This window comes from Arachis ipaensis, chromosome B5 (genome assembly GCF_059453495.1).
Source record: "Arachis ipaensis isolate K30076 ecotype BB chromosome B5, ASM5945349v1, whole genome shotgun sequence".
Lineage (NCBI taxonomy): Eukaryota > Viridiplantae > Streptophyta > Magnoliopsida > Fabales > Fabaceae > Arachis > Arachis ipaensis.
In genome coordinates, this window is record NC_142440.1 from 152,165,668 (window position 1) to 152,187,420 (window position 21,753).

General features: G+C 28.3%; 2 protein-coding genes across 2 annotated transcripts; both read right to left on the reverse strand.

Moving 5' to 3' along the window:
• Window positions 1-12,233: 12,233 nt before the first annotated feature.
• LOC107644523 (ADP-ribosylation factor 1) lies at window positions 12,234-15,261 on the reverse strand. The gene is made up of 7 exons (XM_016348394.3): window positions 15,117-15,261; window positions 14,742-14,908; window positions 14,049-14,119; window positions 13,357-13,476; window positions 12,938-13,056; window positions 12,665-12,746; window positions 12,234-12,474 (listed from the first exon to the last, which is right to left on the reverse strand). Exons 2-7 carry the CDS (start codon window positions 14,887-14,889, stop codon window positions 12,469-12,471), a joined length of 546 nt encoding a protein of 181 aa, XP_016203880.2. The 5' UTR covers window positions 14,890-14,908; window positions 15,117-15,261; the 3' UTR covers window positions 12,234-12,468.
• A 1,027-nt stretch (window positions 15,262-16,288) lies between these two features.
• LOC107641353 (polygalacturonase At1g48100) lies at window positions 16,289-21,540 on the reverse strand. The gene is made up of 7 exons (XM_021103033.2): window positions 21,284-21,540; window positions 19,782-19,913; window positions 19,292-19,486; window positions 18,807-18,848; window positions 18,002-18,209; window positions 17,368-17,558; window positions 16,289-16,737 (listed from the first exon to the last, which is right to left on the reverse strand). Exons 1-7 carry the CDS (start codon window positions 21,467-21,469, stop codon window positions 16,321-16,323), a joined length of 1,371 nt encoding a protein of 456 aa, XP_020958692.1. The 5' UTR covers window positions 21,470-21,540; the 3' UTR covers window positions 16,289-16,320.
• Between the last annotated feature and the right edge of the window lie 213 nt (window positions 21,541-21,753).

The following is a 21,753-nucleotide window of genomic DNA, read 5'->3' on the forward strand; positions in this document are numbered from 1 at the left end:
AGTAATAATAATATTTAAAAAAATTACATTAATATATTAAAATTCAATAAGTGATCTCATAAATTGATTTTTCAATTATTAAATTCTACCACATAGATTAAATAATAACAAAAATTATAAATTTAAAAATCTAAAAATTTAAACTTTAAAATAACTATTATATTTATATAATTAGATTGAAAAAATTAAATTTTGAAAAATATAATTAATAATAGTTTGATAAAATCATTTAAAATAAGAAAATTTTACGACAAAAAAAAAACTAAAATTTGAAAATTTAAAATTTTAAAGTAAAAATGACGAAATAACTTTGTAAGAATTTAATTATTTTTATTATTTTATATAATGAGAATTTTGTTTATTAAGGTATAAAAAACGATATTAAAATTAGTAGTATTAAAAAAATAAAAAATTAATAGTATGAAGAAAAAATAAGAGACGTTTATATCAGGAATAATCTGATCGATTTTTAAAATTTTAGAGATAAAAATGACTTACATGCATTTATGTTGTTAGGGCTAATTTGACTTTAAATAAATTTATGACATGTCAAATGACACGTGACATACCACACGTTCAATCAATCATCTTGTGACACGCGGCATTAATCTACTATGTCATCATGTTACATGGTACTTAACATAATATATCATCATTTAATTGACAGAATGACCAATTTGATATATGTTTTATCTTTTAGGATTAATATGAATAACTTAATATTTTGAAACCAATTTGAAAAATAGGTCAACTTTCAAGAAGGAATTTGATTATTATTCCTTATTAAGGAAATTACATCTTTTTAAAAAAAAAAAAAACTAACCATTAAACTACTAGAAAAATTATTTTTAGTAATCATTTATTTATTTTTAATTACAATAAAGATAGTTGCTAATATATTTACCGACAATTAGATATTAACTATCTTATACTTTGTCATTAAAAAATTTTAACGACAATTATACAATTATAGATAAAGACCTTTTTAATAAATGCAAAAAGTATATAATTATCATTATAATATATAATAATAATAACGATAAATATATAATTATTACAAAATATAAATTAAATAAAATATATACTGACTATTATATTATTGTCGTTAAAAATAATTTTTATTGTAATGTCATCGCCGTATCACTCTAATTTACATCTACACTGTTAAAGTATATATATATATATATATATATATATTCTGTTATGAATTTAATTTTTTTGTAATAAGTAATGTCGTGACCACCATATATATCCTATTTTTTGTATTCCTATTGGAACTCTTTCCATATAGTGATAATAAAATTGTTGTGTGTTTTGACTTCTTGCGTATTCACATTAGGGCCCATGGGCAACTTAATAAATAGGAAGACAAATATTTTTCGTTAATTGTAGATGATAAAAGCATATTCACAATGACACCAATAGCTCAAGCACTTTTATTAAAATAGGCTCTAGCTCAAGCACTTTTCTCTCTGCAACTTCAGATTTATGCATCACCGGTTATTTAGATTCAGACTAGGGGACATCTCCAGATACAAGGCGACCAGAGTCTAGATTTGCTGCTTCTTATAGGATCTTCAATTTCTCTTGGAAGATAGAGCAGAAATCATATTACTGTTGTTGTTGTTGTTTTTTTTATATAGTATTTTTTAATTCGATAGATTAAGGAGTAATAATTCATCGTAGATCAGAGTTCTATTCAAAAATTTGTTACTAACTAATAAATTGCTGCATCCACAATATGGGATTCGAATTACCGACACTACTTAATTAAACAGATTTGTGAAATAACTACTAGAACAACCTAATTTAAACACTGCTTCATATATTACTGTTGTCAAGTACTTTGCAAAGCCAAATATTGAGTACTAATATGGCCGCATGTTAGAAAAGGTAACTGACGCATATCTTCGAAGACGTTCAAATTACACTAAACAAAAAATGACTCTATTATGATAATCAGTCAATTCTTCACATCACGGCTAATTCAGTCTTCTATGAGAGAATCAAACATATAAAAATAGATTGTTATGTTATGAGAGATGCATAGAGTACAAGACGGATCACTAAAGCCACTTCTGATCCCCTTCTTAGAATAAATAGCAAATGTAATCACAAAATGCTTAGACCATTTTCATTATTTTATTACAGTTCAGTCCATCTGTTATGGATATTTTCTGTTTTGGTATTTCAGCCTTCACGATTTTGTTTTTGTTGATAGGAATGATAGCAAAAATTCTACACTCACCCATCGAAATGCATTCACATGGAAGAGGTCTCCACATCTTTATAAGAAATGTTTCGTCCACCACTTCAACCAATTTAAGACTTTACACCCTACTCTCTTAATGAAATCCAATGTCCTCATTGACACATCGATATAAGCATTGCCTCTAATATCATATGCAAAACAGGCTAACCCATTTGTGTGTAAATATTGTTTGCTTTGGCTAGGGGTGTCAAAGCAGGATATCTACACCGCCTGGACCAATCTTGGCCAAAAACGGGGCAGGTCTCCTATGAAACTTAAATGTATTAGGATCCCTAATCCGTCCAGCTTTATGGCAGACTACCAAACTGCTGGACTGGCCCACCTAACTTTTTTTAAAAGAAAATTAGCTAAATTAATATAAAATTACATAATTAAGTTAATTCAATATAACATAATACAAACACAAATAATAATTTAGTCAAATTACAAATGGATCCAATATGAAAATTATAATTCAGCCTTAATTGCTTGTTACGAGATAACTTGACCTTAATTATCATTTATTTTCAGGTTAAATCAACGATCTTATTAGTTATCATTATCGAATGAATGACTAGACAATCATAACATTAATGATATTCATCGATCAAATATCGATATAAAACACTTTCTATCTCTAGTCAACAAAAGAGATTGATCAAGTTCTACAAATCACATCTAATATCTTATGCTTTTATACTCTTATTTCTAATATTCTATATTACTAGAATTATTATACCTCTTAAATATTTACTGACTTAAACATAGAGTATCTTTTGTAAGTATACTCCACCTATTTTCGATTTGGCTTTGATCACAACCATTGAAGAATTTTCGACAAAAAATTCTTCAACCAAGGTATAATTTAGAGTCGGCACTTCACTTTGACTGTGTGCTTTACAAGAAAAAGCTTTGAATAACGAATTGCATCTTCGACGACCTATACGTTGAAAAAATATTACCAATACTAGAACACAAACCATTTTTTAATCCACATTAAACATTCAAACTTAAATATCTAATACACCAATTTTAACATATTGATTTATTAACTTTTTAGATATTTTATAAAAAATTTAAAATAAATAATAAAAAATATTAAAACTTAGAAGAGATTACGAGAACTATTGTCTTTCAGCAATTTTTATAAGTCTTCACCTAGTAGAGAAGAGAACTTAGAAACAGTTCAAATAAAGCAAGACATAAAGCAAGCAATTCACGCGAATGAAGAGAACACAGAAGTGCAGAATGCTACCTAAGAAGAGAACGTCATTCAAGCCACCTGTCAAAGAAAACGTCGTTGCCTACTGCAAAGAAAGTTGACGTTGTCGCTGGTGAATGAGAAGTTGGAATGCGAGCTTGACTGTTTGAGATCACGGAGAAAGAGCTAAGAGAAAGAATTGGAGAACTAGAGAGAGCTAAGAGCAAGATGAGAAAGAGTTGAAGAGAGGTAAAGAGAGAGGATGAATGAAGAGCGGTTAAAAACGAGCTGGAGCAAGATTAGTCGATCATGATCTCATGGAAGAGAGGCTAAGAGAGAGTTTGAACACTAGAGTAGTCGAGCAGAAAATGAATTAAATTGTAAAATCAGATCTGATCATTCGAAAGACAAGGACATAAACTCAGAAACCCTAATTTTAATTTTTATATTTTAACAATTTTATCTCAATACCCTTTTTATAATAAATAAATTGTTTGCTCGTTGGTCGGCCCATAGGATGAACGCAGATAGAATCGGATCGGAAATGACCAAAATTTCGGTCTGATCCGCACTAAAACCATCAGATCGGATCCAGTATCCATAATTTTTAAGCTTAGTCCGATCCAATATGCACATTTGTGGATTGGATCACATATCAGATATATCCGCAAAACATAGAAATATTTTAAAAAGCTTATTTTTATTAAAAAATATCAATAAAATCTTTTTCTCCACTCTTTTAAACATATTTACTCTTAAAATATTATTAAACATACTTTTTTAAATAATAAAATAAAATAATACAACACATGAAAATTATTAGTTGAAATAAAATATAAAAATATTTATTTATTTTTGCAGATTTATTTGTAGATATACGGATACTTAACTAAAATCCGTAATCCAATCCTATTAATGTGCGAATCGGATCAATATCCGTAATTTTCGAATTGGATTTAGATAACTACCGAAAAAATGCGGATCGAATCCGATTCATGAACATATCTAAACCCGCCAAAATGTGTTGTCAAAATCCGTAAAATACAGATTTGGCAAGTTCAAATTTTCTGCTCAACTCGCTTTTTTTTTTTTTTTGGAGTAATCCGATGAGTTAGACATATTTTTACATCTCTAATTTTGACATGTTGATCATTATGATTTTGTTTATGATGTTACGGATGATGATAAAATCTTCTACACTCACTCGTTAAAATACTACGTCTATAAAATTTTTTTTATATTGATCTTTATAAGACATATTTCATTTTTCTTTCTAATTGATGCATGTGGACTTTATATTCGCTGCTTCACTGCTTCAGAATTCAACAAATATTTATTTAGTGTGGTTTGCCTTAATGTTTATAATAGAGATAGTCGGATGAATATTTATATTCTCTTAAGAATAAAAGTACGTTTATTAACTGTTTTGTTGGTTATTATATTTTGCAAGTTGAAGTTCGCTGAAATAATTTTGTTGTCTAAATTAATTTGGATTAGTTGAGTGATCAATTTATTTATCTATTTAAGTAAATATTAGTAATTTAAATTCTATTTTATGTATATAACAATTTATTGACCAATAATAAATCTCTAAATAAAATTTAAATTTACGATAAATTAGTGTTTGATTTGTAAAAAAAAAATACAATTAAGAGTAAAGTATCGTTTTTGTCCCCAACGTTTGGGGTAAATCCTATTTGTGTCCCTAACGTTTAAATCGTCCTATTTGTATCCCTAACGTTTGTAAAAGTGATTCAATGTTATCCTGCTGGCAATTACACATCATGAACGCTTTAGTTTGAGTTTTAAAAATCTTTTTTTGAAGTTAGAATACAAATGTCTGGGATAGAATCGATGATCCACTCCGAAAAATAGCTCATCAAAAGTTGAAACTAATTCCTATAACATTTACATAATTCACTTTTCTAAGGAGATAATTGAATCTAAACACAAAGAGTGGGTATAATATTAAAATCAAACACATCCAAGTAATACCTAATTGAGAATGAATACATCCAAGTGAGAATAATTGAAAATATAATCTGATTTGTTAGTATAATTGATAGTAGGATAACATTGAATCACTTTTATAAACGTTAGGGATACAAATAGAACGATTTAAACGTTAGGGATACAAATAGGACTTACCCCAAACATTGGGGACAAAAACGATACTTTACTCTACAATTAACAACAAAAAATTTTTTTGTTGCCGTTATATTTTCAAGAAGAATGCTCTTAACGGCGTATTCGAGAAAACAACGACAAAACTGACAACACATTTAATCATGACTCATCTATAAAACTTCTTCCTCTTTTTAATTTCGTTTTGAAAATTTCTTTCATGTTTCATTCTATATATCACTTTAGGCCCCACGGGCCAATTATATTCATTTTTATATGTTCCTACGAAAATATACATTTTTAGTTTCTCCTCATTTAATTTTGAAAATTTCCTTCAATAATTGACCACTCCTTTTTTTTCTGAAGAAAAAGAATTCCGATGAATCAAAGTTTCAAACTATAAATTATTGTGTCTTTTTTTATTTTATAACAAATCATTTTCTCACAATTTGATATGAATGAAAGTAAAAGGCTAAAATGTTTGTAATATATCCACTCAAATTTATATCGAATTAAGTAGGAGCAATGCTATATGTTCAGGAATAATTTACATTTATTTTATGAAAATTTTGTACACAAAAATATATAATTTATATTTATATTTATCAAAATTTACATACATAAAATAAGATAATTTAAATTTATATTTTTTAAAAATTATATACATAAATTAATAAAATTTATTTATTAAAAAATTTAATATTTATACTAATCAACTAATGACCAATAATACTAAAAATTACTAACCTTAAAAATTTTTTATTTAGTAGTAGTAGACTAGTAGTTGTTGTAGTAGTAAGCAAGTTATAATAAAGAAAAAAAAAATTTTTTTTTTTGGTCCTTTTGTTAAACTGAGATTGACAATTGAATGACGAATGCTTTTTTGTTATCACATTAGCACGTACGCACATGATAAGTTCCATCACCCTCCATAATAATTTAGCTTAGCCTTTATTTAATCTTCCATTATTTAATATTTAATAGCAACCTTAACACAAGTTAAGGGAAAGTATAAGATATTCTTCTAGAAGTGTGGAAGGAAGTCCACAAAAATAATAATCTAATTAAAATAATTAAATGAAAAATGTGGCCACAATTGTTTATATAATTTATTAATCAATAATATAAGATCGTGTGTGGCTTTAAAGATGAGAAAAGTATAGTGGCCGTATATCAAATCATGATCCATGGTTTAGACTAAAATAAATATAATCTTTGATATTAATAGACCAATGCCTAACTTGAATCAAGTATTAGCCACTCATTATCTGATGAAATCAGTGTGTCTTCTTCCTTAAATTTTTCACAGCTATAAGCATCTCTTATTAGTTCAGACACCAAGTAAAGTTGCATAAAAGAATTACTACTTTGGGAAATCCATGTTTTGGGTTTTCATTTTGAGTGTACCTCTTCAAATTAATTAAATGATTCTATTTAACCCGTACTATTTCTCCCTAGCGCATGGGATTACCTATCTCATAAGTTATTATAATTAATTCCATCCTCATTTACACCCTAATTAAAAACTCAAATAATTAATTTTGGTAGTCGAGTGATCAACTCATTCACTTATCTATTTAAGTAGATATTAGAATTCTAATTCTACTTGTATATTAAGTAATCTATTGACTTTTGATAAACTTTTAAATCAAACTCAAATTTGTAGTGAATTAGCCTTTGACTTTTCAAATTAAGGAATATTGTAAAATATGGCTGTTGTCAAATGGGTTAGCCTGATTCATTTAGGTCCGATCCGTTTAAGTCCGCTTTATTCATGAGCCATAATTTTTTAGTTTTGACTGTTTATAGTCAGTTCGATGGGTTAAACGATCTAGTTTGTTTACTTTTTTATTTTATTTTTTGAAAATATTTTGACAAAAATATAACTTTTAGATCAAAAATCTTAAACAAACAATATTTTTAGTTGGTGAGTCAGATTTTTAGGTTGAATCGGAAAATATATCGGCTAAAAGTGCTACTATTTTTTTAAAAAAATGTAAAAAACAAATAAACAGTTTGCTCGTTTAGCCTACGAACTAACCCGTTTAATCTATCATTTTTTGGGTTAATCTGGTTCGATCCATTTAGCCCAAAATTTAAATGGACTTAATTTTAGAAATAAAATTTGCTAATTTAAATAGGTAAACGGACTGACCTCATAAATTTGGTCATTTCAACGCCCTACGTAAAATGTGAAAAATAATTAAAAACTCAATCAAAAGTTTATATAACAAAATTATTTGTTAAAAATACCCGTTTTGTTTATAAATTGATAGTGTAAATATTTTGTTATTCATATTATATATAGAAGATAAAAGTAAAAACTACTCAATAATTATTATATTAAAATTTGGAAATTACAAATATATATTGAAACAATTTATAACGTGGTATGTATTAAATAGTCTTTAAATCTAGGGTAATGATATATCAACAACCACCAACAACTACATCAACCAATTTTTTTTTTTAAAAGGAGAAATACACATACACATGTATTCTAGAATATACTATACTAAAACATACGCATTACTTCTTATTTTGTAATTGGTGATATAGTTGTTAATGACAGTTGTTATTGTAGTAGCATTTTTTGTAAAATTGATAGGTCTAGAATTGGATCATTATTATCCCCATTATTCTAAGAAAAAGTTGAATTTTCGACACAAGGTAATATAATTGTGTATTTTTCAATATCCACACTCCCAAGCTTGACGTTGAGATTTTTTTGGAGTTGCACTTTACCCCATTTTTATATGTATGGGTCCAAAATGTTCAAGTAATATATCAATTAAAAATGAATAGATTACAATATGGTTTCTAAAATAGATGAACCACCTTATTTATTTGTCATAGACTATAGTTTGAATTTATGAGTAGGAATGACAATTTAAATCGATTCAAGTTGACTTGTCTTGTCCTATTTTAAATAGTAGATTTCGTATGTATATGTATGTGTGTGTAATTTATATATAAATCTTACTTATTTTTATATATTATGTGTAGTTGTGAATAATTTAAGATTATCTTTGTACTTAATTTTATATCTGAAATACTTAATTATGTTTGAAATTTTATTGATTAGTTCAATTCAATTTGTTATAAATTTTTTTAAAGAGAAAAACTACAAATCAATTACAACTTCAAAACTTAAGATAATAAATTAATAAGTCTCTTATCTTATAAATTTGTCACTCTTCCTTATTTTTTTTAATGTGTGACTAATTTCATAAACTTCACACTTACAATATTAACAGACAAAAACTAAGATATCTGTGAATAATGAAACAAAAAATGAAATAATGTATGAGTATTTAGAATGGATATAGATATTTAAATATCTGTCACGTCTTACGATATTGTCGTCACTATTTATAGTTGTATATATATAAAAAAGTTATCAAGTACACTTTTAAATAGAGTGAAGTACAATTTTAACAAATTTTAAGAGCAATTTTTGTATTTTGTTTAATGTATAGGCATAAAATTATTCATATAATTCTATTTAATTAATTATTTCAGTTTTTGTAAAAGGTGATTTATGACGACACGAACATTGATTAAAAAATAATTAATTTAGATTGATTCAATATTCAATTTATTCGTCTATTTAAATAAATATTAAAGTTCAAATATTATACTGTGTATGTAGCAACATATTAATTAGAACCAAACTTTAAATAAAACTTCGATCCCCATAAATTATTCTTATCTGTCATGTTGAAGAATAGCAGGAGGAAAAACGTTAATTAAGAGACAATTCTTATGCTAGCACCTAGCAGTGCATAAGATTAAAGATATATTCTAACTTTGTATAATAAATAAATTCGGTACCATGATCTTGCATTGTGACTAATCAATCAATGTATAAAAATTATTCTAAAAGCAAGGGATTGTGTTATTGCATTGGTCCATAGATCGCGTAAGCTATTTAAGAAGTCTCTTTAGTGTATTGAGATTCCAAATCATTTAAGTATTAGAGTCCAAAAACATTGCTAAAGAGCCATAATGGGGTTCCTTTACTTGGAAATTCTTTAGTTCCCTTTCTAAATGTTAATTGGCATAAAAGATATATAACATGGGATTAGTGGCTAGAAAGACTTTGGAGGAGTGTGTCCCCATTATTATTATTAATTATTATTGTTGTTGTTGCTTGGGATCTTAATTATGTAGCTGCATTCACATGTGATAACAACTAATTAATGAAATTACAATTCACTAATTATATTTGGGCTTAAAACCTTTTAATTAGAGGCCCTTAATTCCCAACCACATACATATTTTGTGGCCAATAGAGTAAGATGTCATCACTGATTTTTTTTTTTCAAGTTTAAAGGACCATGATAGGTCCACATGCTTTGTAGTGATAGCACTAATTAGTGTTTCATAGTGTAGATTCATGTGTTTAGTTTAATTTATATATAGAATCAACTTTTTTTTTAAAAAAAAATCAGATATATACATACAGAAGATTTTATTTGAAATTATTTAAATTGAACTTTCTTCTCATTATTGAGAAGGGGATTATTCAAGACTATTTTTTATTTTAATTAAAAAGAAAAAAAAATACTTCAGCCAAAAAAAGTTCACTGATAAATTAAGATATTTGAATAGCATATATAACATAAATTTAAGGTTCAAATTCGATTTTTGATAGAACCGAAATCATATTTTGGGGCCACTAAGATGGGTTAAATTTTATTTCAATTTTGACTACAATTGCTTATCTTAATTTCCCTTCTTCTTATATTACATTACAAAACCGGTTGATGGTTCAAATACATCATTACTTTATAATTATTTATTTTCTAGGGATGTAAAATAATTAACAAAACAACTTTATTAGAATTAAGATTGAGTGAACTTAATTCGATTGACTCCAAAAGGTGGTTCAAGTGGTGAGAGTTATCTCACACTACTTATAAACTATTTTAAGATTATATATTTGAGAAATATGAATCTTTTAATATACTTTGTATACGAATGATCACTAGCTACTAAAATGCATAATATTGCATGCATAAAGTATATTAACAATAAGCTTAATTTAACTAACTTGAGTTGATCTAATTGTTAGTTCACTAATCCATTTAAACAAGTATTGGAGGTTCTGCCTTGTGCATGCAACAATTTATTGGTTAACGAAAAATTATTAAATAGAGTTCCGATTTGCGACGGATTAGTCATTGGTCTACCAGATTGAGGGATACCATAGATAAATAAAAAAAAAAAAAAAACAATAAGATTAGTTTTCTATTCGAAGTAATAGTAATCTTAAGGCTAAGGGGATATGAATGAAAAGTTAGGCACTCACGCTTGAAAATATTATGAAGTACTGTTTTGTAACAATAGGGAACAAGGGTTAGGAGAAAGAAATAAGTGGCGAAATGTGGACCTGGAAAACAAAGTATGTGTCCGTGGGGTAGGTCGAAACATAAGAATAGGAGCAAGTGAAAAACTAGGATTGATTTTTATGTAATTCTATTAGTGATGTAAATGTTGGATATTATATAGTTTTGTGAATCAGCTATGCTATTTAAACAATGGAAAATGATATTTTGACAATAGAGTTTTGTAATTTACTTCGACAAGTTCAGCCTAAGGCTTATCTTGTGTAAGTTTGTACGGTCGTCAAGATAAAAAATTTTATATGGGTTTGTGTAAATTTGAATGGAAGAGGCTCTATGAAATAATTTACAGACTTTTACTTATTAATATTACAAACTTTCTAAAGTAATGTGTTAAATGACTAACTTACATGCATGTTCGAATGACTAATGTTATAAAGTGAAATTGTAGTATCTGATTGCCAAAATAGCATTTTTTAAAAAAGAATAATTGAGACAATCGAGTGAATCTACTGCCTTCTTCCACAAAAGTAGTGAAAGAATCGCGATTGTCTCAATTATAACAGCTAACAGGAATTGTTTTTGCCACTCTCTTCCCTTATAATTGTTTGTTGTTAGCTCCTTTTTAAGTTTCAAATGAACATTTTCCAACTCATTTCCATGATTCCATCGTACACAGAGATGGAAAATGTTAGGAAACGAATACTTTTAATATATAAAAATGAGAAAATTAGTTAGTGTTAATTTAAATGTAAAACAAAAAAAAAAGTGTTGATTAATACTGTCAACAGAAAATTTTTCTTTTAAAATATCAATTTTCAAGAGAGACATTTGATAATTATGCTATTTTCAAACAAGAGCACACCATAATACTGTCTTCCCCTTACCATCTCTTTCCGAGACGGATAATCATCCACCGTACTTTGATGAGAGAGATGGAGTATGGTTGGAGTATAAGGCGGCGTTGGCAAAGAAGGAAAAAAGAGAAGGAAAAGAAAGATGAACATACGTGGATGACTCAATTCAAGAGTGTGTTATGTTGGTAAGAGAGACGGGTTTTATATGAGATATTTGTCAATTTGTGAAGTATTGATACCCGAATGAAATGACAATTCATCTAATTGCTTTTGTTTATAAAAGTTATATAAAGAATGAAATTGCCACTCTAAGATAACATTGGATGCGACTCGGCTTTCTCTAATCTATGATGTTGACCCAATACGAGAGCATTTAAAGCATCCTATTTTTGGCCAGCAAAACAACAAGAACACAGAAATAAGCAACTGATAATCAAACTAACAAATGAAAAGACGATGAAAGGTGGTAGCCAAATGAGATTGCAAGAGTTCCAATTATAGCTAAAAGTATTAGCTAATTTAAGCAATCATACAAGGTACAAACCCAAGTTACAGAGTGAAGTGGATAATATTTCTAACAAAACATTCTGCTATTACATCCATTCACTTGAAAGGTAAACACCATCCTTCTCCAAGAACCGCCACACAAGCGTGGAATTACCAGACCACACCAAAATTTTTCAAGTCTCATGCCTACAAAAATTAACGGATAAGAGTAGCAGTCATCACTCATCATGTTATGAACTATCTATAAGAGAGTTTACTGCTAAAGCAATTACAGCACAAACTTCCAAGAGAATACCGAATAATTCTATTGATATATGCCGTTAACAAAAAATGCATCATGCTCTTAATAAGATTACACTATAGCAATGTGACTTACCTTGCTTGCGATGTTGTTGGAAAGCCAGTCCAAACCCTCATAGAGACCCTCTCCAGAGGTTGCACAAGTGCTCTGGATGTACCTGAAATGAATAATGTCATTGCATGAGAATGAGTAGTTTATAGCAAAATCTTAATTCTAAGACAACAGTTTGAGGGTTTGAGCTGAGTCAAACACCTTACACCGACAAAATAACAAAGATTGTAAGAATTGCAATTGTGACTCCTTGGAATTACACATTTGATTTAAATGGAAAATGTAAGATCTCAATACCAGTGGCGTTGGCGGAGTGAATGAAGTCCAAGCTTGTCAGTAATTTCAGCAGCATTCATTGCATTAGGAAGATCTTGTTTGTTGGCAAAAACAAGTAAAACAGCATCCCTCAGTTCATCCTGAAACAAAAACAACCAGATTCACACATCAATGTTATAAATTCCCCCAAAAAAATCATTTCCAGGACAAAGTTTAACAAGTGACAAAATATTCCGATAAAGAATGTCTGTTTTGTCTGTATATGTGTGTGACAAGCTTTAAAGGCCATAAAACCATATACCCCATTCCACATCAGTTGCAAGGGTTATAAAGGACAATTGGAAAAAATAGATAACAAAGGATAATGTTGAGTAAATAAATAGATAAAAAGGATAATATTGAGTAATGGCACCAAAACCATAGCTATCAAAACCATATACCTCATTCAACATCCGGTGCAACTCATCCCTTGCTTCAACTACTCGATCTCTGTCATTGCTATCAACCACAAAAATAAGACCCTGAGTGTTCTGGAAGTAGTGCCTCCACAATGGACGGATCTACAGACAGAAAATAATATTATTCAACAATCATATAATGCCTATCATGGTTAAAACTGTTCCAAATTGGTACTATAACACTAGGCAAACATTCCACAACCATAATTAATGTATAAAACTTGCTGGAAAGATAAATATTCACCATCAGCTGAAAAATGCATACATCATCTTAGTAGACTGATATGCTTAAGCAACGTGTGGAACTAAAGCAATCACAACATGAATGACCATGACGCACTCCCCTTCCATTTTGATTTTTATTCTTCACCTTGTCACTCAATAACAGTTACAGGCTTAAAACATGCAAATTACACATACCCATGCTTAAAACCCCAATACGCATTACCAAAATAATAAAGAAGCAATACACTTCCACCCAGACCAAACCTTGATAAGAAACAGAGAAACCAGCTTCAAATTGGCATAGAATCCTCAATTTTCTTCAACAATCAAACAGAGGCTCAAAGACGGTTTATGATTCCAAATCATAAACACATAACTTCAATAAGCTCTCTGCCACCAGAGGGAACTAAGAAGCCTAAATGGTAAGTAGACAAGGAAAGCCATTATACCTTGTCCTGACCACCAACATCCCACACAGTGAAGCTGATGTTCTTGTACTCCACGGTCTCAACATTAAATCCTGCAGAGAGAGAAAAGAAATGAGTCCCAATTACTTTAGGCTTATATATTTGAGCCTAACATTGGCAACCTTAGTTATCTACCAAGAGCAAATACTGCTTTAACAAACATAATACAACAATGTCTACCATAATGTTAATCAAACAGTTCATTTTTTTCCCCATACATCAGGAAAATGTAAATAATCTTTTGCAAATTTTAATCAGAAATCCACAGAGGCCAGATCTTTTATAAGGTACTTTAGCTTAAGCACATGTATTCATCTCAACTAATAAGTTTCCACTTTCATGCCAGATGGATGATGGATCTAGTATGAGACATAACTTATTCCTGCACAAGTATTGAATATTGATATAGCCTCCCCTAATGCTAAGCCTAACAATAATTCTCCTAACCTACTTCAAAATTCCACTCGAACAACAGCATGTGTTGTAATTTGTACAATATCCATGACCTATTTAATAGATGTGAGCAAGATTTTCAATTTGTAGAAATTTTATGATCATTTCTCTTAAAGCCCTAACTTTCTCTATCTATAACATTCGATGCAGAAACACACAAAGAACAACAACAAAGGCGGGATCGGCTACATAGATCAAACAACGTGAAAGGAGAATACTGACCAATGGTGGGGATAGTGGTGACGATCTCTCCGAGCTTGAGCTTGTAGAGGATTGTAGTCTTACCAGCGGCATCAAGACCAACCATCAGAATCCTCATCTCCTTCTTCGCGAAGAGCCTGCTGAACAGCTTCGTGAACGTCAACCCCATCCCTTCAAAGCTTCAATCACTGAAACTCAGATCAAAATCAAAATTTCACTCTCATCAAATCAACTAATTCCACATAGATCCATAAAAAAAGAATGGATCAGAAATTCAAATCGCTGTTTGTGCTTTTCTGTTTTAAATTATGATATGAATTTGAGTATAGATATGAGAAAGGAATAAAAGTAATTGAAAATCGGAGGAGGATCGATTGGATTTGGATTGTTAGTTACCTCTTCTCGTAGTCGAGGTTTTCGAAGGAGCTTTTGGCGTTGCAGAGAAGAGCGATTCGAGATACGGAAAAACACACAACGAGAAAGAGAGAGAATTTCTCTTTAAAACCGCTATTTAATTGAGTGAATCACAATTGCCCGAAATACGCCGTCGTATTGATTCTTTTTTTTTAATTTTCTTTTTGGATTAAGGGATTTTTTTTTTAATCTAAATTCTATTTAAGGTCTGCTATTAACCAATAAATCTCTACATTTTAAGGGTTTATTACTAGTCAATAAATCGCTACATGTACAACACAAAATTCGAACTTTCGACATTTAATTAAGAGAACGAATAAATTGACCACTCGACCAACTCAAATTTATTTATTCGATTCGAAGTATTGATTCTCTATCTCTCTTTCTTTTCCTTTTTTTTTTTTTATAAAAAGAAACGTTCGTATATGTTGTGTTATTTAACTAAAAATTCACAAAAATCTTTTCTTTGGGGTTGGGCCGGTTTGGTTTAAAAGTGAAAGGTCTATTATCCATGATATTCCTTTTTTGGGGAAAAAATTGGAGGAGTGAAAACTAAGGTGGAGAGTGAATTAAGCCTTTTCTATTTTTTGGTCAACAATTTTTATAATTTGATATCCACAAAATAGTTTTTAGAAAGAAATGAGGACTAGAAATTGTTTCTTTGTCAATGGACAATAAGAATTATTTGTGATACATAAAAATAAAGAAAGTTTTACGAGAGTATTTATTAAGGTGTCTAATATAAAGTATTTTATTGTATTTTTTATAAGAAATTTATTGAAAATCTAAAGTCTAAAGTTTACAATGGTTTAATAGTGTATTTATTACAAATAATATTAATAATAACTTCTAATTTAAACACCCTTAACAATTGTTTTAAAGGTACTTGTTGATAACTCCAGAGTAAGAAGATGCATATTATAAATACCACTATGTTAGATTTATATTAAAATTAACTATTAATATAGAATATATATTAAAAATAAATGAAACTATATATATATATATATATATAAACCGTGTTAAAATTTATTCAACAGAGAAGTAACAAAGTATATATACCAAAAGAGCATAATACACAAAATTATTTAAAAATATGAATTTAAACTTGATGAAAATAAATGTAAAACCATTCTCATCGACTATCATCTTCACATAAAAACGAATCTTCATACGAGTAATTATTTTATAATAATTCTCTAAGAAAATTAAAACCCTTGCTGGTTAACATATGAATCCCCAATTTGAATGTGTTGCTACTCTGCTGTAGACAAGTAATTGGAGGTACCGTTTTGGTGTTCAATTTGCCAGATGCTTTCCAACAGAATGGAGCACTATCCTTAACCCCTTTACTAGGTTCCAAGCTTATGGTATCAAGTGTTAGGCCACTACAAGGTACGCTATCACTGCATGCAAAACGGACAGGTTCCTTTGTGTATGTTCCTTTGATATTAACATAGTTTATTGCTGATACTGCCACTGCTGACGTGGAATTCTTGCACTTGCTGTTGTCACAATAGTATTGATCAATTATTATAGGAGTCTCAGCATCGGAAACTTGGATGTTGGAAAACATTACATTTTTGCATGACCCAGATCCTCCCTGCATATATATGTATGTGGTTTTCATGCAACAAATTCGGTTAAATAATATACACTCAATTAACTAAGCTAGGGTATGTATGTAGGTACGTAGATTTTAGTATGAATGTGTTACAGTTATTACAGTGATTATATAAATATTATTAAAGAAAAGGACAAATAGGTCCTGACATTTTGCCCCGCAGATATTTTTGTCTCTGACTATTAAAAAATATTTTTAAGTTTCTGACCTTCACAAAATTTGGACGGATTAATTCCTTCATCCAAATGCCTCCGTCAGGGACTGATCCGTCCAAATGCTTCCATCAGGGATTGATCCGTCCAAATTTTGTGAAGGTCAGGAACTTAAAAGTATTTTTCAATGGTCAGGGAAAAAAATTTCCGCAAAGCAAAAAGTCAGGGACCTATTTGTCCTTTTTTCGTATTATTAAAATTAAAGTTATATTTCTTTTATATTTTAGTAATATTTTTAAGTAATATTTTTAAAAAAATATTATTTAATAATAAAAAAACATTATTTTAATTTTAATAATATTTTTTAAAATATCATGATTTTCGTAATATAGTCATTCTATAGTGAGCTATGTATATATGTACGTATATGGTAATTAATTAATTAATTAATAGATACCTGCCATGACTTGATTCTGACAGCAGTTAGGGAATTTTGGATATTAATATTTTGGACAGTGACATTTGAAACAAAGGCTTTGGTGTTATCCTTTCCTAGGCCTCCAATGCTGATACCATGACTTGGTCCACAATTGAGGTCTTGTATGAATATGTTGGAACATCCGGTTTGTATAGACACACAATCATCTCCTGAAATATAGTTAACTATATTGTAATAACACATTTAATTTATTATTAGGATCATGATGAAAAACTGAAAATTGAATATGCCTTTTCTAAAGTTCTTGTTATTGAGTACTTTAGAGAGTAAAATAATGCAGTTTTGAACTATGAAAAACAAAATAATTAATAATTTAAAATAAAAATAAAAATTATTATTTTTGAGATAAGAACCTAGATAAAAATATTTAGAATTATCCTCATCACGAAAAGATATAAAAGATGCTAGAGATTTTACCCAAATTTAAAAAAAAAAAAATACATAAAAAAAATTAATTTTTAATTAGTCAATTTAAGATAAATAAATTAATTTAAAAACTTAGTTAATATTGGCCAAAAAAAATTGATTACCTAAAATTACTCAATTTTAAATAGTATATACACTTTAAAATATTTGAATGCATGAAAATTACCGCAAACAAGTGTACTGCTATGGAGGACCACATTCTGGGATTCTTGCAAGTGGATTCCATCTGTGTTGGGGCTATCAGCAGGTGATGAAATTTTGATATCAAAAACTTGAACATTTGTGCATGAATCAAACTTTAGATGCATTTGTTGACTATTCTGAATTGTTATGCCTGTCACTGTTACACCATCGCTTCCATAGAATCTAAGTGCCTGCATCCATGTGTTGAAAATAATAAATAGAAAGAAAGATAAATATAATAGATTAAATACAAACTTATTTATTGAGGACTAATTTATTGCGGATTTAAACTCTATTTAAGAGTTTATTATTGAAAAATAGGTTGTTATATGTACGAAATAGAATTGGAACTCTCAATTTTTTTAAGAATATTTGAATGAACTAATCACTCTATCAGCCTAAATTAATTTAAAAATAAGAGAATAATATAAAAAATGCAATGAACTTCTATAATAATAACCTCATAACTAACCCCAATTAAAATAAGAAAAAATTTAGGGGCCAGCAATTTTGTTGAATTCTGGCCAGTATATAACCAGCAAAAAAAAATGAGTCATTGAATAAAATCTCACACCATTAAAACTATTATTAATAGTTATTTAATAGTTACAAATCACAAAAGTTGCTGGTCCTAGCATTCCTCGTAATACTTGCAACAAACTCTATAATAATATATATACTCTAGCTGCCTCCGTTATTATTATATATAAAGAAATAGAAGACATACATTATGAGGATTTTTGTTCCATTAAAAAAAAAAGGTTCATTATTGTAAGTGCAATACTTACCGTTGGTTTAGTGCTTGGTAATTTTCCACTGCTTGGAAGCACCTATTTGACATAATTGTGCGATTATTAATATAATATTCACTAAAAAGTACTAAAACTGAAAGAAAGATAAAGACATTTTAAAAGGAGGGGAGTTATTATTATTATAAAAATAAAAAAACTTATTTCTAGAAATCAATTAAAGAACTCATATTTATATTATTACTCTATATGTGAAGTAATAATTTGAACAAGGATATATGACAGGGTTTTTCTTCTTTTAATTTTTTACACATTAACCATTGACATATTATTATATTTAGGGTGGATTTGTTTTTAACTATTAAAAAATGTGATTTTACAACTTGGTTCCAATATATAGTTGAAACCCTTTTTTTCTCTTGAATTTTGATTAGTTTATAAATTTATACAAATATATAAAAAATGTATATGTTTTTTAGTAAAAATAAAAACAGAAAACACAAAAATGCTAAGATATTATTTACCGAAAAAGGAGATGTGGTTGATTCTTCTACGGATGAATCATCATCATTATTATTATTCCACCAAACTGAACCTTGACCATCAATGACACCTTTACCCTTTATTGTAATCTTATTAAGCTTTGTGAACTCAATCCATTTCAAGCTCCCTGAGCCCCAAGATTTAGGGTCTGTGGGCGCAATGATTTTCCCATCCAACTTCATTATTTTTTTATTAGAAAAAAAAGAAAGAAATATTATTAAATATGCATGGGTTACATATATGATAAAATTAATACAAGGATTTAAACAATGTGTTCGCATGCAGTTGTCTTCATATGAAGTTGATAGTTAAAAATTATTAGACTGTAATTTAGTCAAATTTGCCAATTATTTAACGGTTTTTAATTAAATATCAACTTGATAAAGACAACTGCATATAAGTTTTCACCTTGAACATTTGTAACAACAGAAAAAAGTAATAAATTAAGTCATCATCATCATCAATCATCACCTGAAAAACAATGTTTTGTCTACAATTAGGGCCTGCAAAGGATATTGGTTTGATCAAGAACACTTTGCCAGAAGGAACAACCATTGTTGAGGAATCTATCTTGCAAGCTGCTTCCCATGCATCTTCAAAGGCCTTTTTTTTTTTGGAGTGGTAATAATACCAAGTTGATTGATAGTTAATAGAATAACTATGCCACACTTAATATATGGTTTATAATATATGAGAAGTTTTATTTGTAAATTAAACAAAATTTAGTATTTAAACAATATAATTTTAACCCGTTGACTGATGCTATTATTAGTCTAATCAGGCATTGATGATGATTCGATTCTCCTCTTGAGTATGAAAAAGTTTTAAAATTTCAGATCAATTGTGTTTTAAATCAAGAGACTTATAAGATAACAAGAAATTAGTCATTATGTTTAATTAACATTGAAATATTTTTGTAACTAACCATAAATTAAAAAATAATTTTATTTTAGAGGATTGATAACAAATATATGTTATAATACATACAATAGAACATTATATAATTAAAGATTTAGCTAATATATGTCTTAAATACACAAGTTAAAGTTGTTAACAATAAAAAATTTTAAATATTTTATTTTAATACATACACAATAAATATATTAAAAATTTAAACTTTATATTATATTTTTTTATTATAAAGACTTTTTTAATTATATTAGTAATTTTATCATGTGTAACTAAATCTTGTAATTAGTTCTATTTAATCAATGAGACTTTTTTGCAATTTTTTAAATAATTTGTTCTGCAAAATTTTAGTAGTGATGGCAAACATATATGATTAAGGATATGTTTTGCATGAATATATTTATAATTTGAAATTATAATTATATACATGTACTAGGAAAGACAAACTAGAACTATATATGAAAAGATATTAATCTAAAAAAATACAATAGTTCTCCCTTTAATTTTTAACATGTTTAAAATATTTTTTTACATATATTCTTAATGATTATTCAATTATTTATTATCTTCAATTATTTACAAACGGATAGAATATTTTAATATTACGGCGGTAATCGCTAAAAACTACCATAAAAATTTTAATTTTCACGCGTTAAAAAATGACAATTCCTAAATGACTGGTATAGTAGTCCATTTTGCGACGATTTTAGTTTAAAACCACCGTAAAATTCTAAAAAAAAAAAGTCGCTAATTCTTCTCTCCCTTGTATTATAATACTAATAGCATTAAATATTTTTTTGTAACCAAAACAATCGCTACAAATTAAACAAGACCAGGTATTACAATAGAAATGTCGGTTAACTTTATAATAAAGAATATTAATAGATAGAAAATTTTTTTTCTCAAACAAGTATTGAAAAAGGTTTATTAATAATTTTATTAAATTTCATTTATTAAATTTCATTTATTAAGCCGTCATAAAAAATATTTTTATTCTAAAAACTCATGAAATTTAATGAGGAACATATAATAACATTCGATACAAAAATAATTTTATTAATTACCTTAGTGTCATCTGCATGAGCATCACCTTTGGCACCATAGTCTAAGACATTAAAAGTGGTAGGATCAGAGTTGTTAGGTGCAGCTGATGAATGTTCATCACTACAGCTTGAAGAAAAGGCTGAAAACACTATTGTTGCAATAATAATCAACGCAAAGTTGAATTGGTTCACAACCGGCCACTTCATTTTTTAAATATATAGATATATAATTATATACAGAACAACGAATATTTTGTGTGTGTGTGTATGTTTTTCATATATTCAGAAGAAGGAAATTGATGCTGTATTTATAAGGAAATGGAACTTGATTGCATGCATGCAACATACAATAGGAAGAGGGATGTCCAATTATTGATGCTATTTTTTCTATTCGTTATTATATTTATTTTTTCTCTATTTTAAATTGACATAACACTATATATATATATCAAGTGGTGGTTTAGTTGACAACTCACGACTTAGAAGTTAGA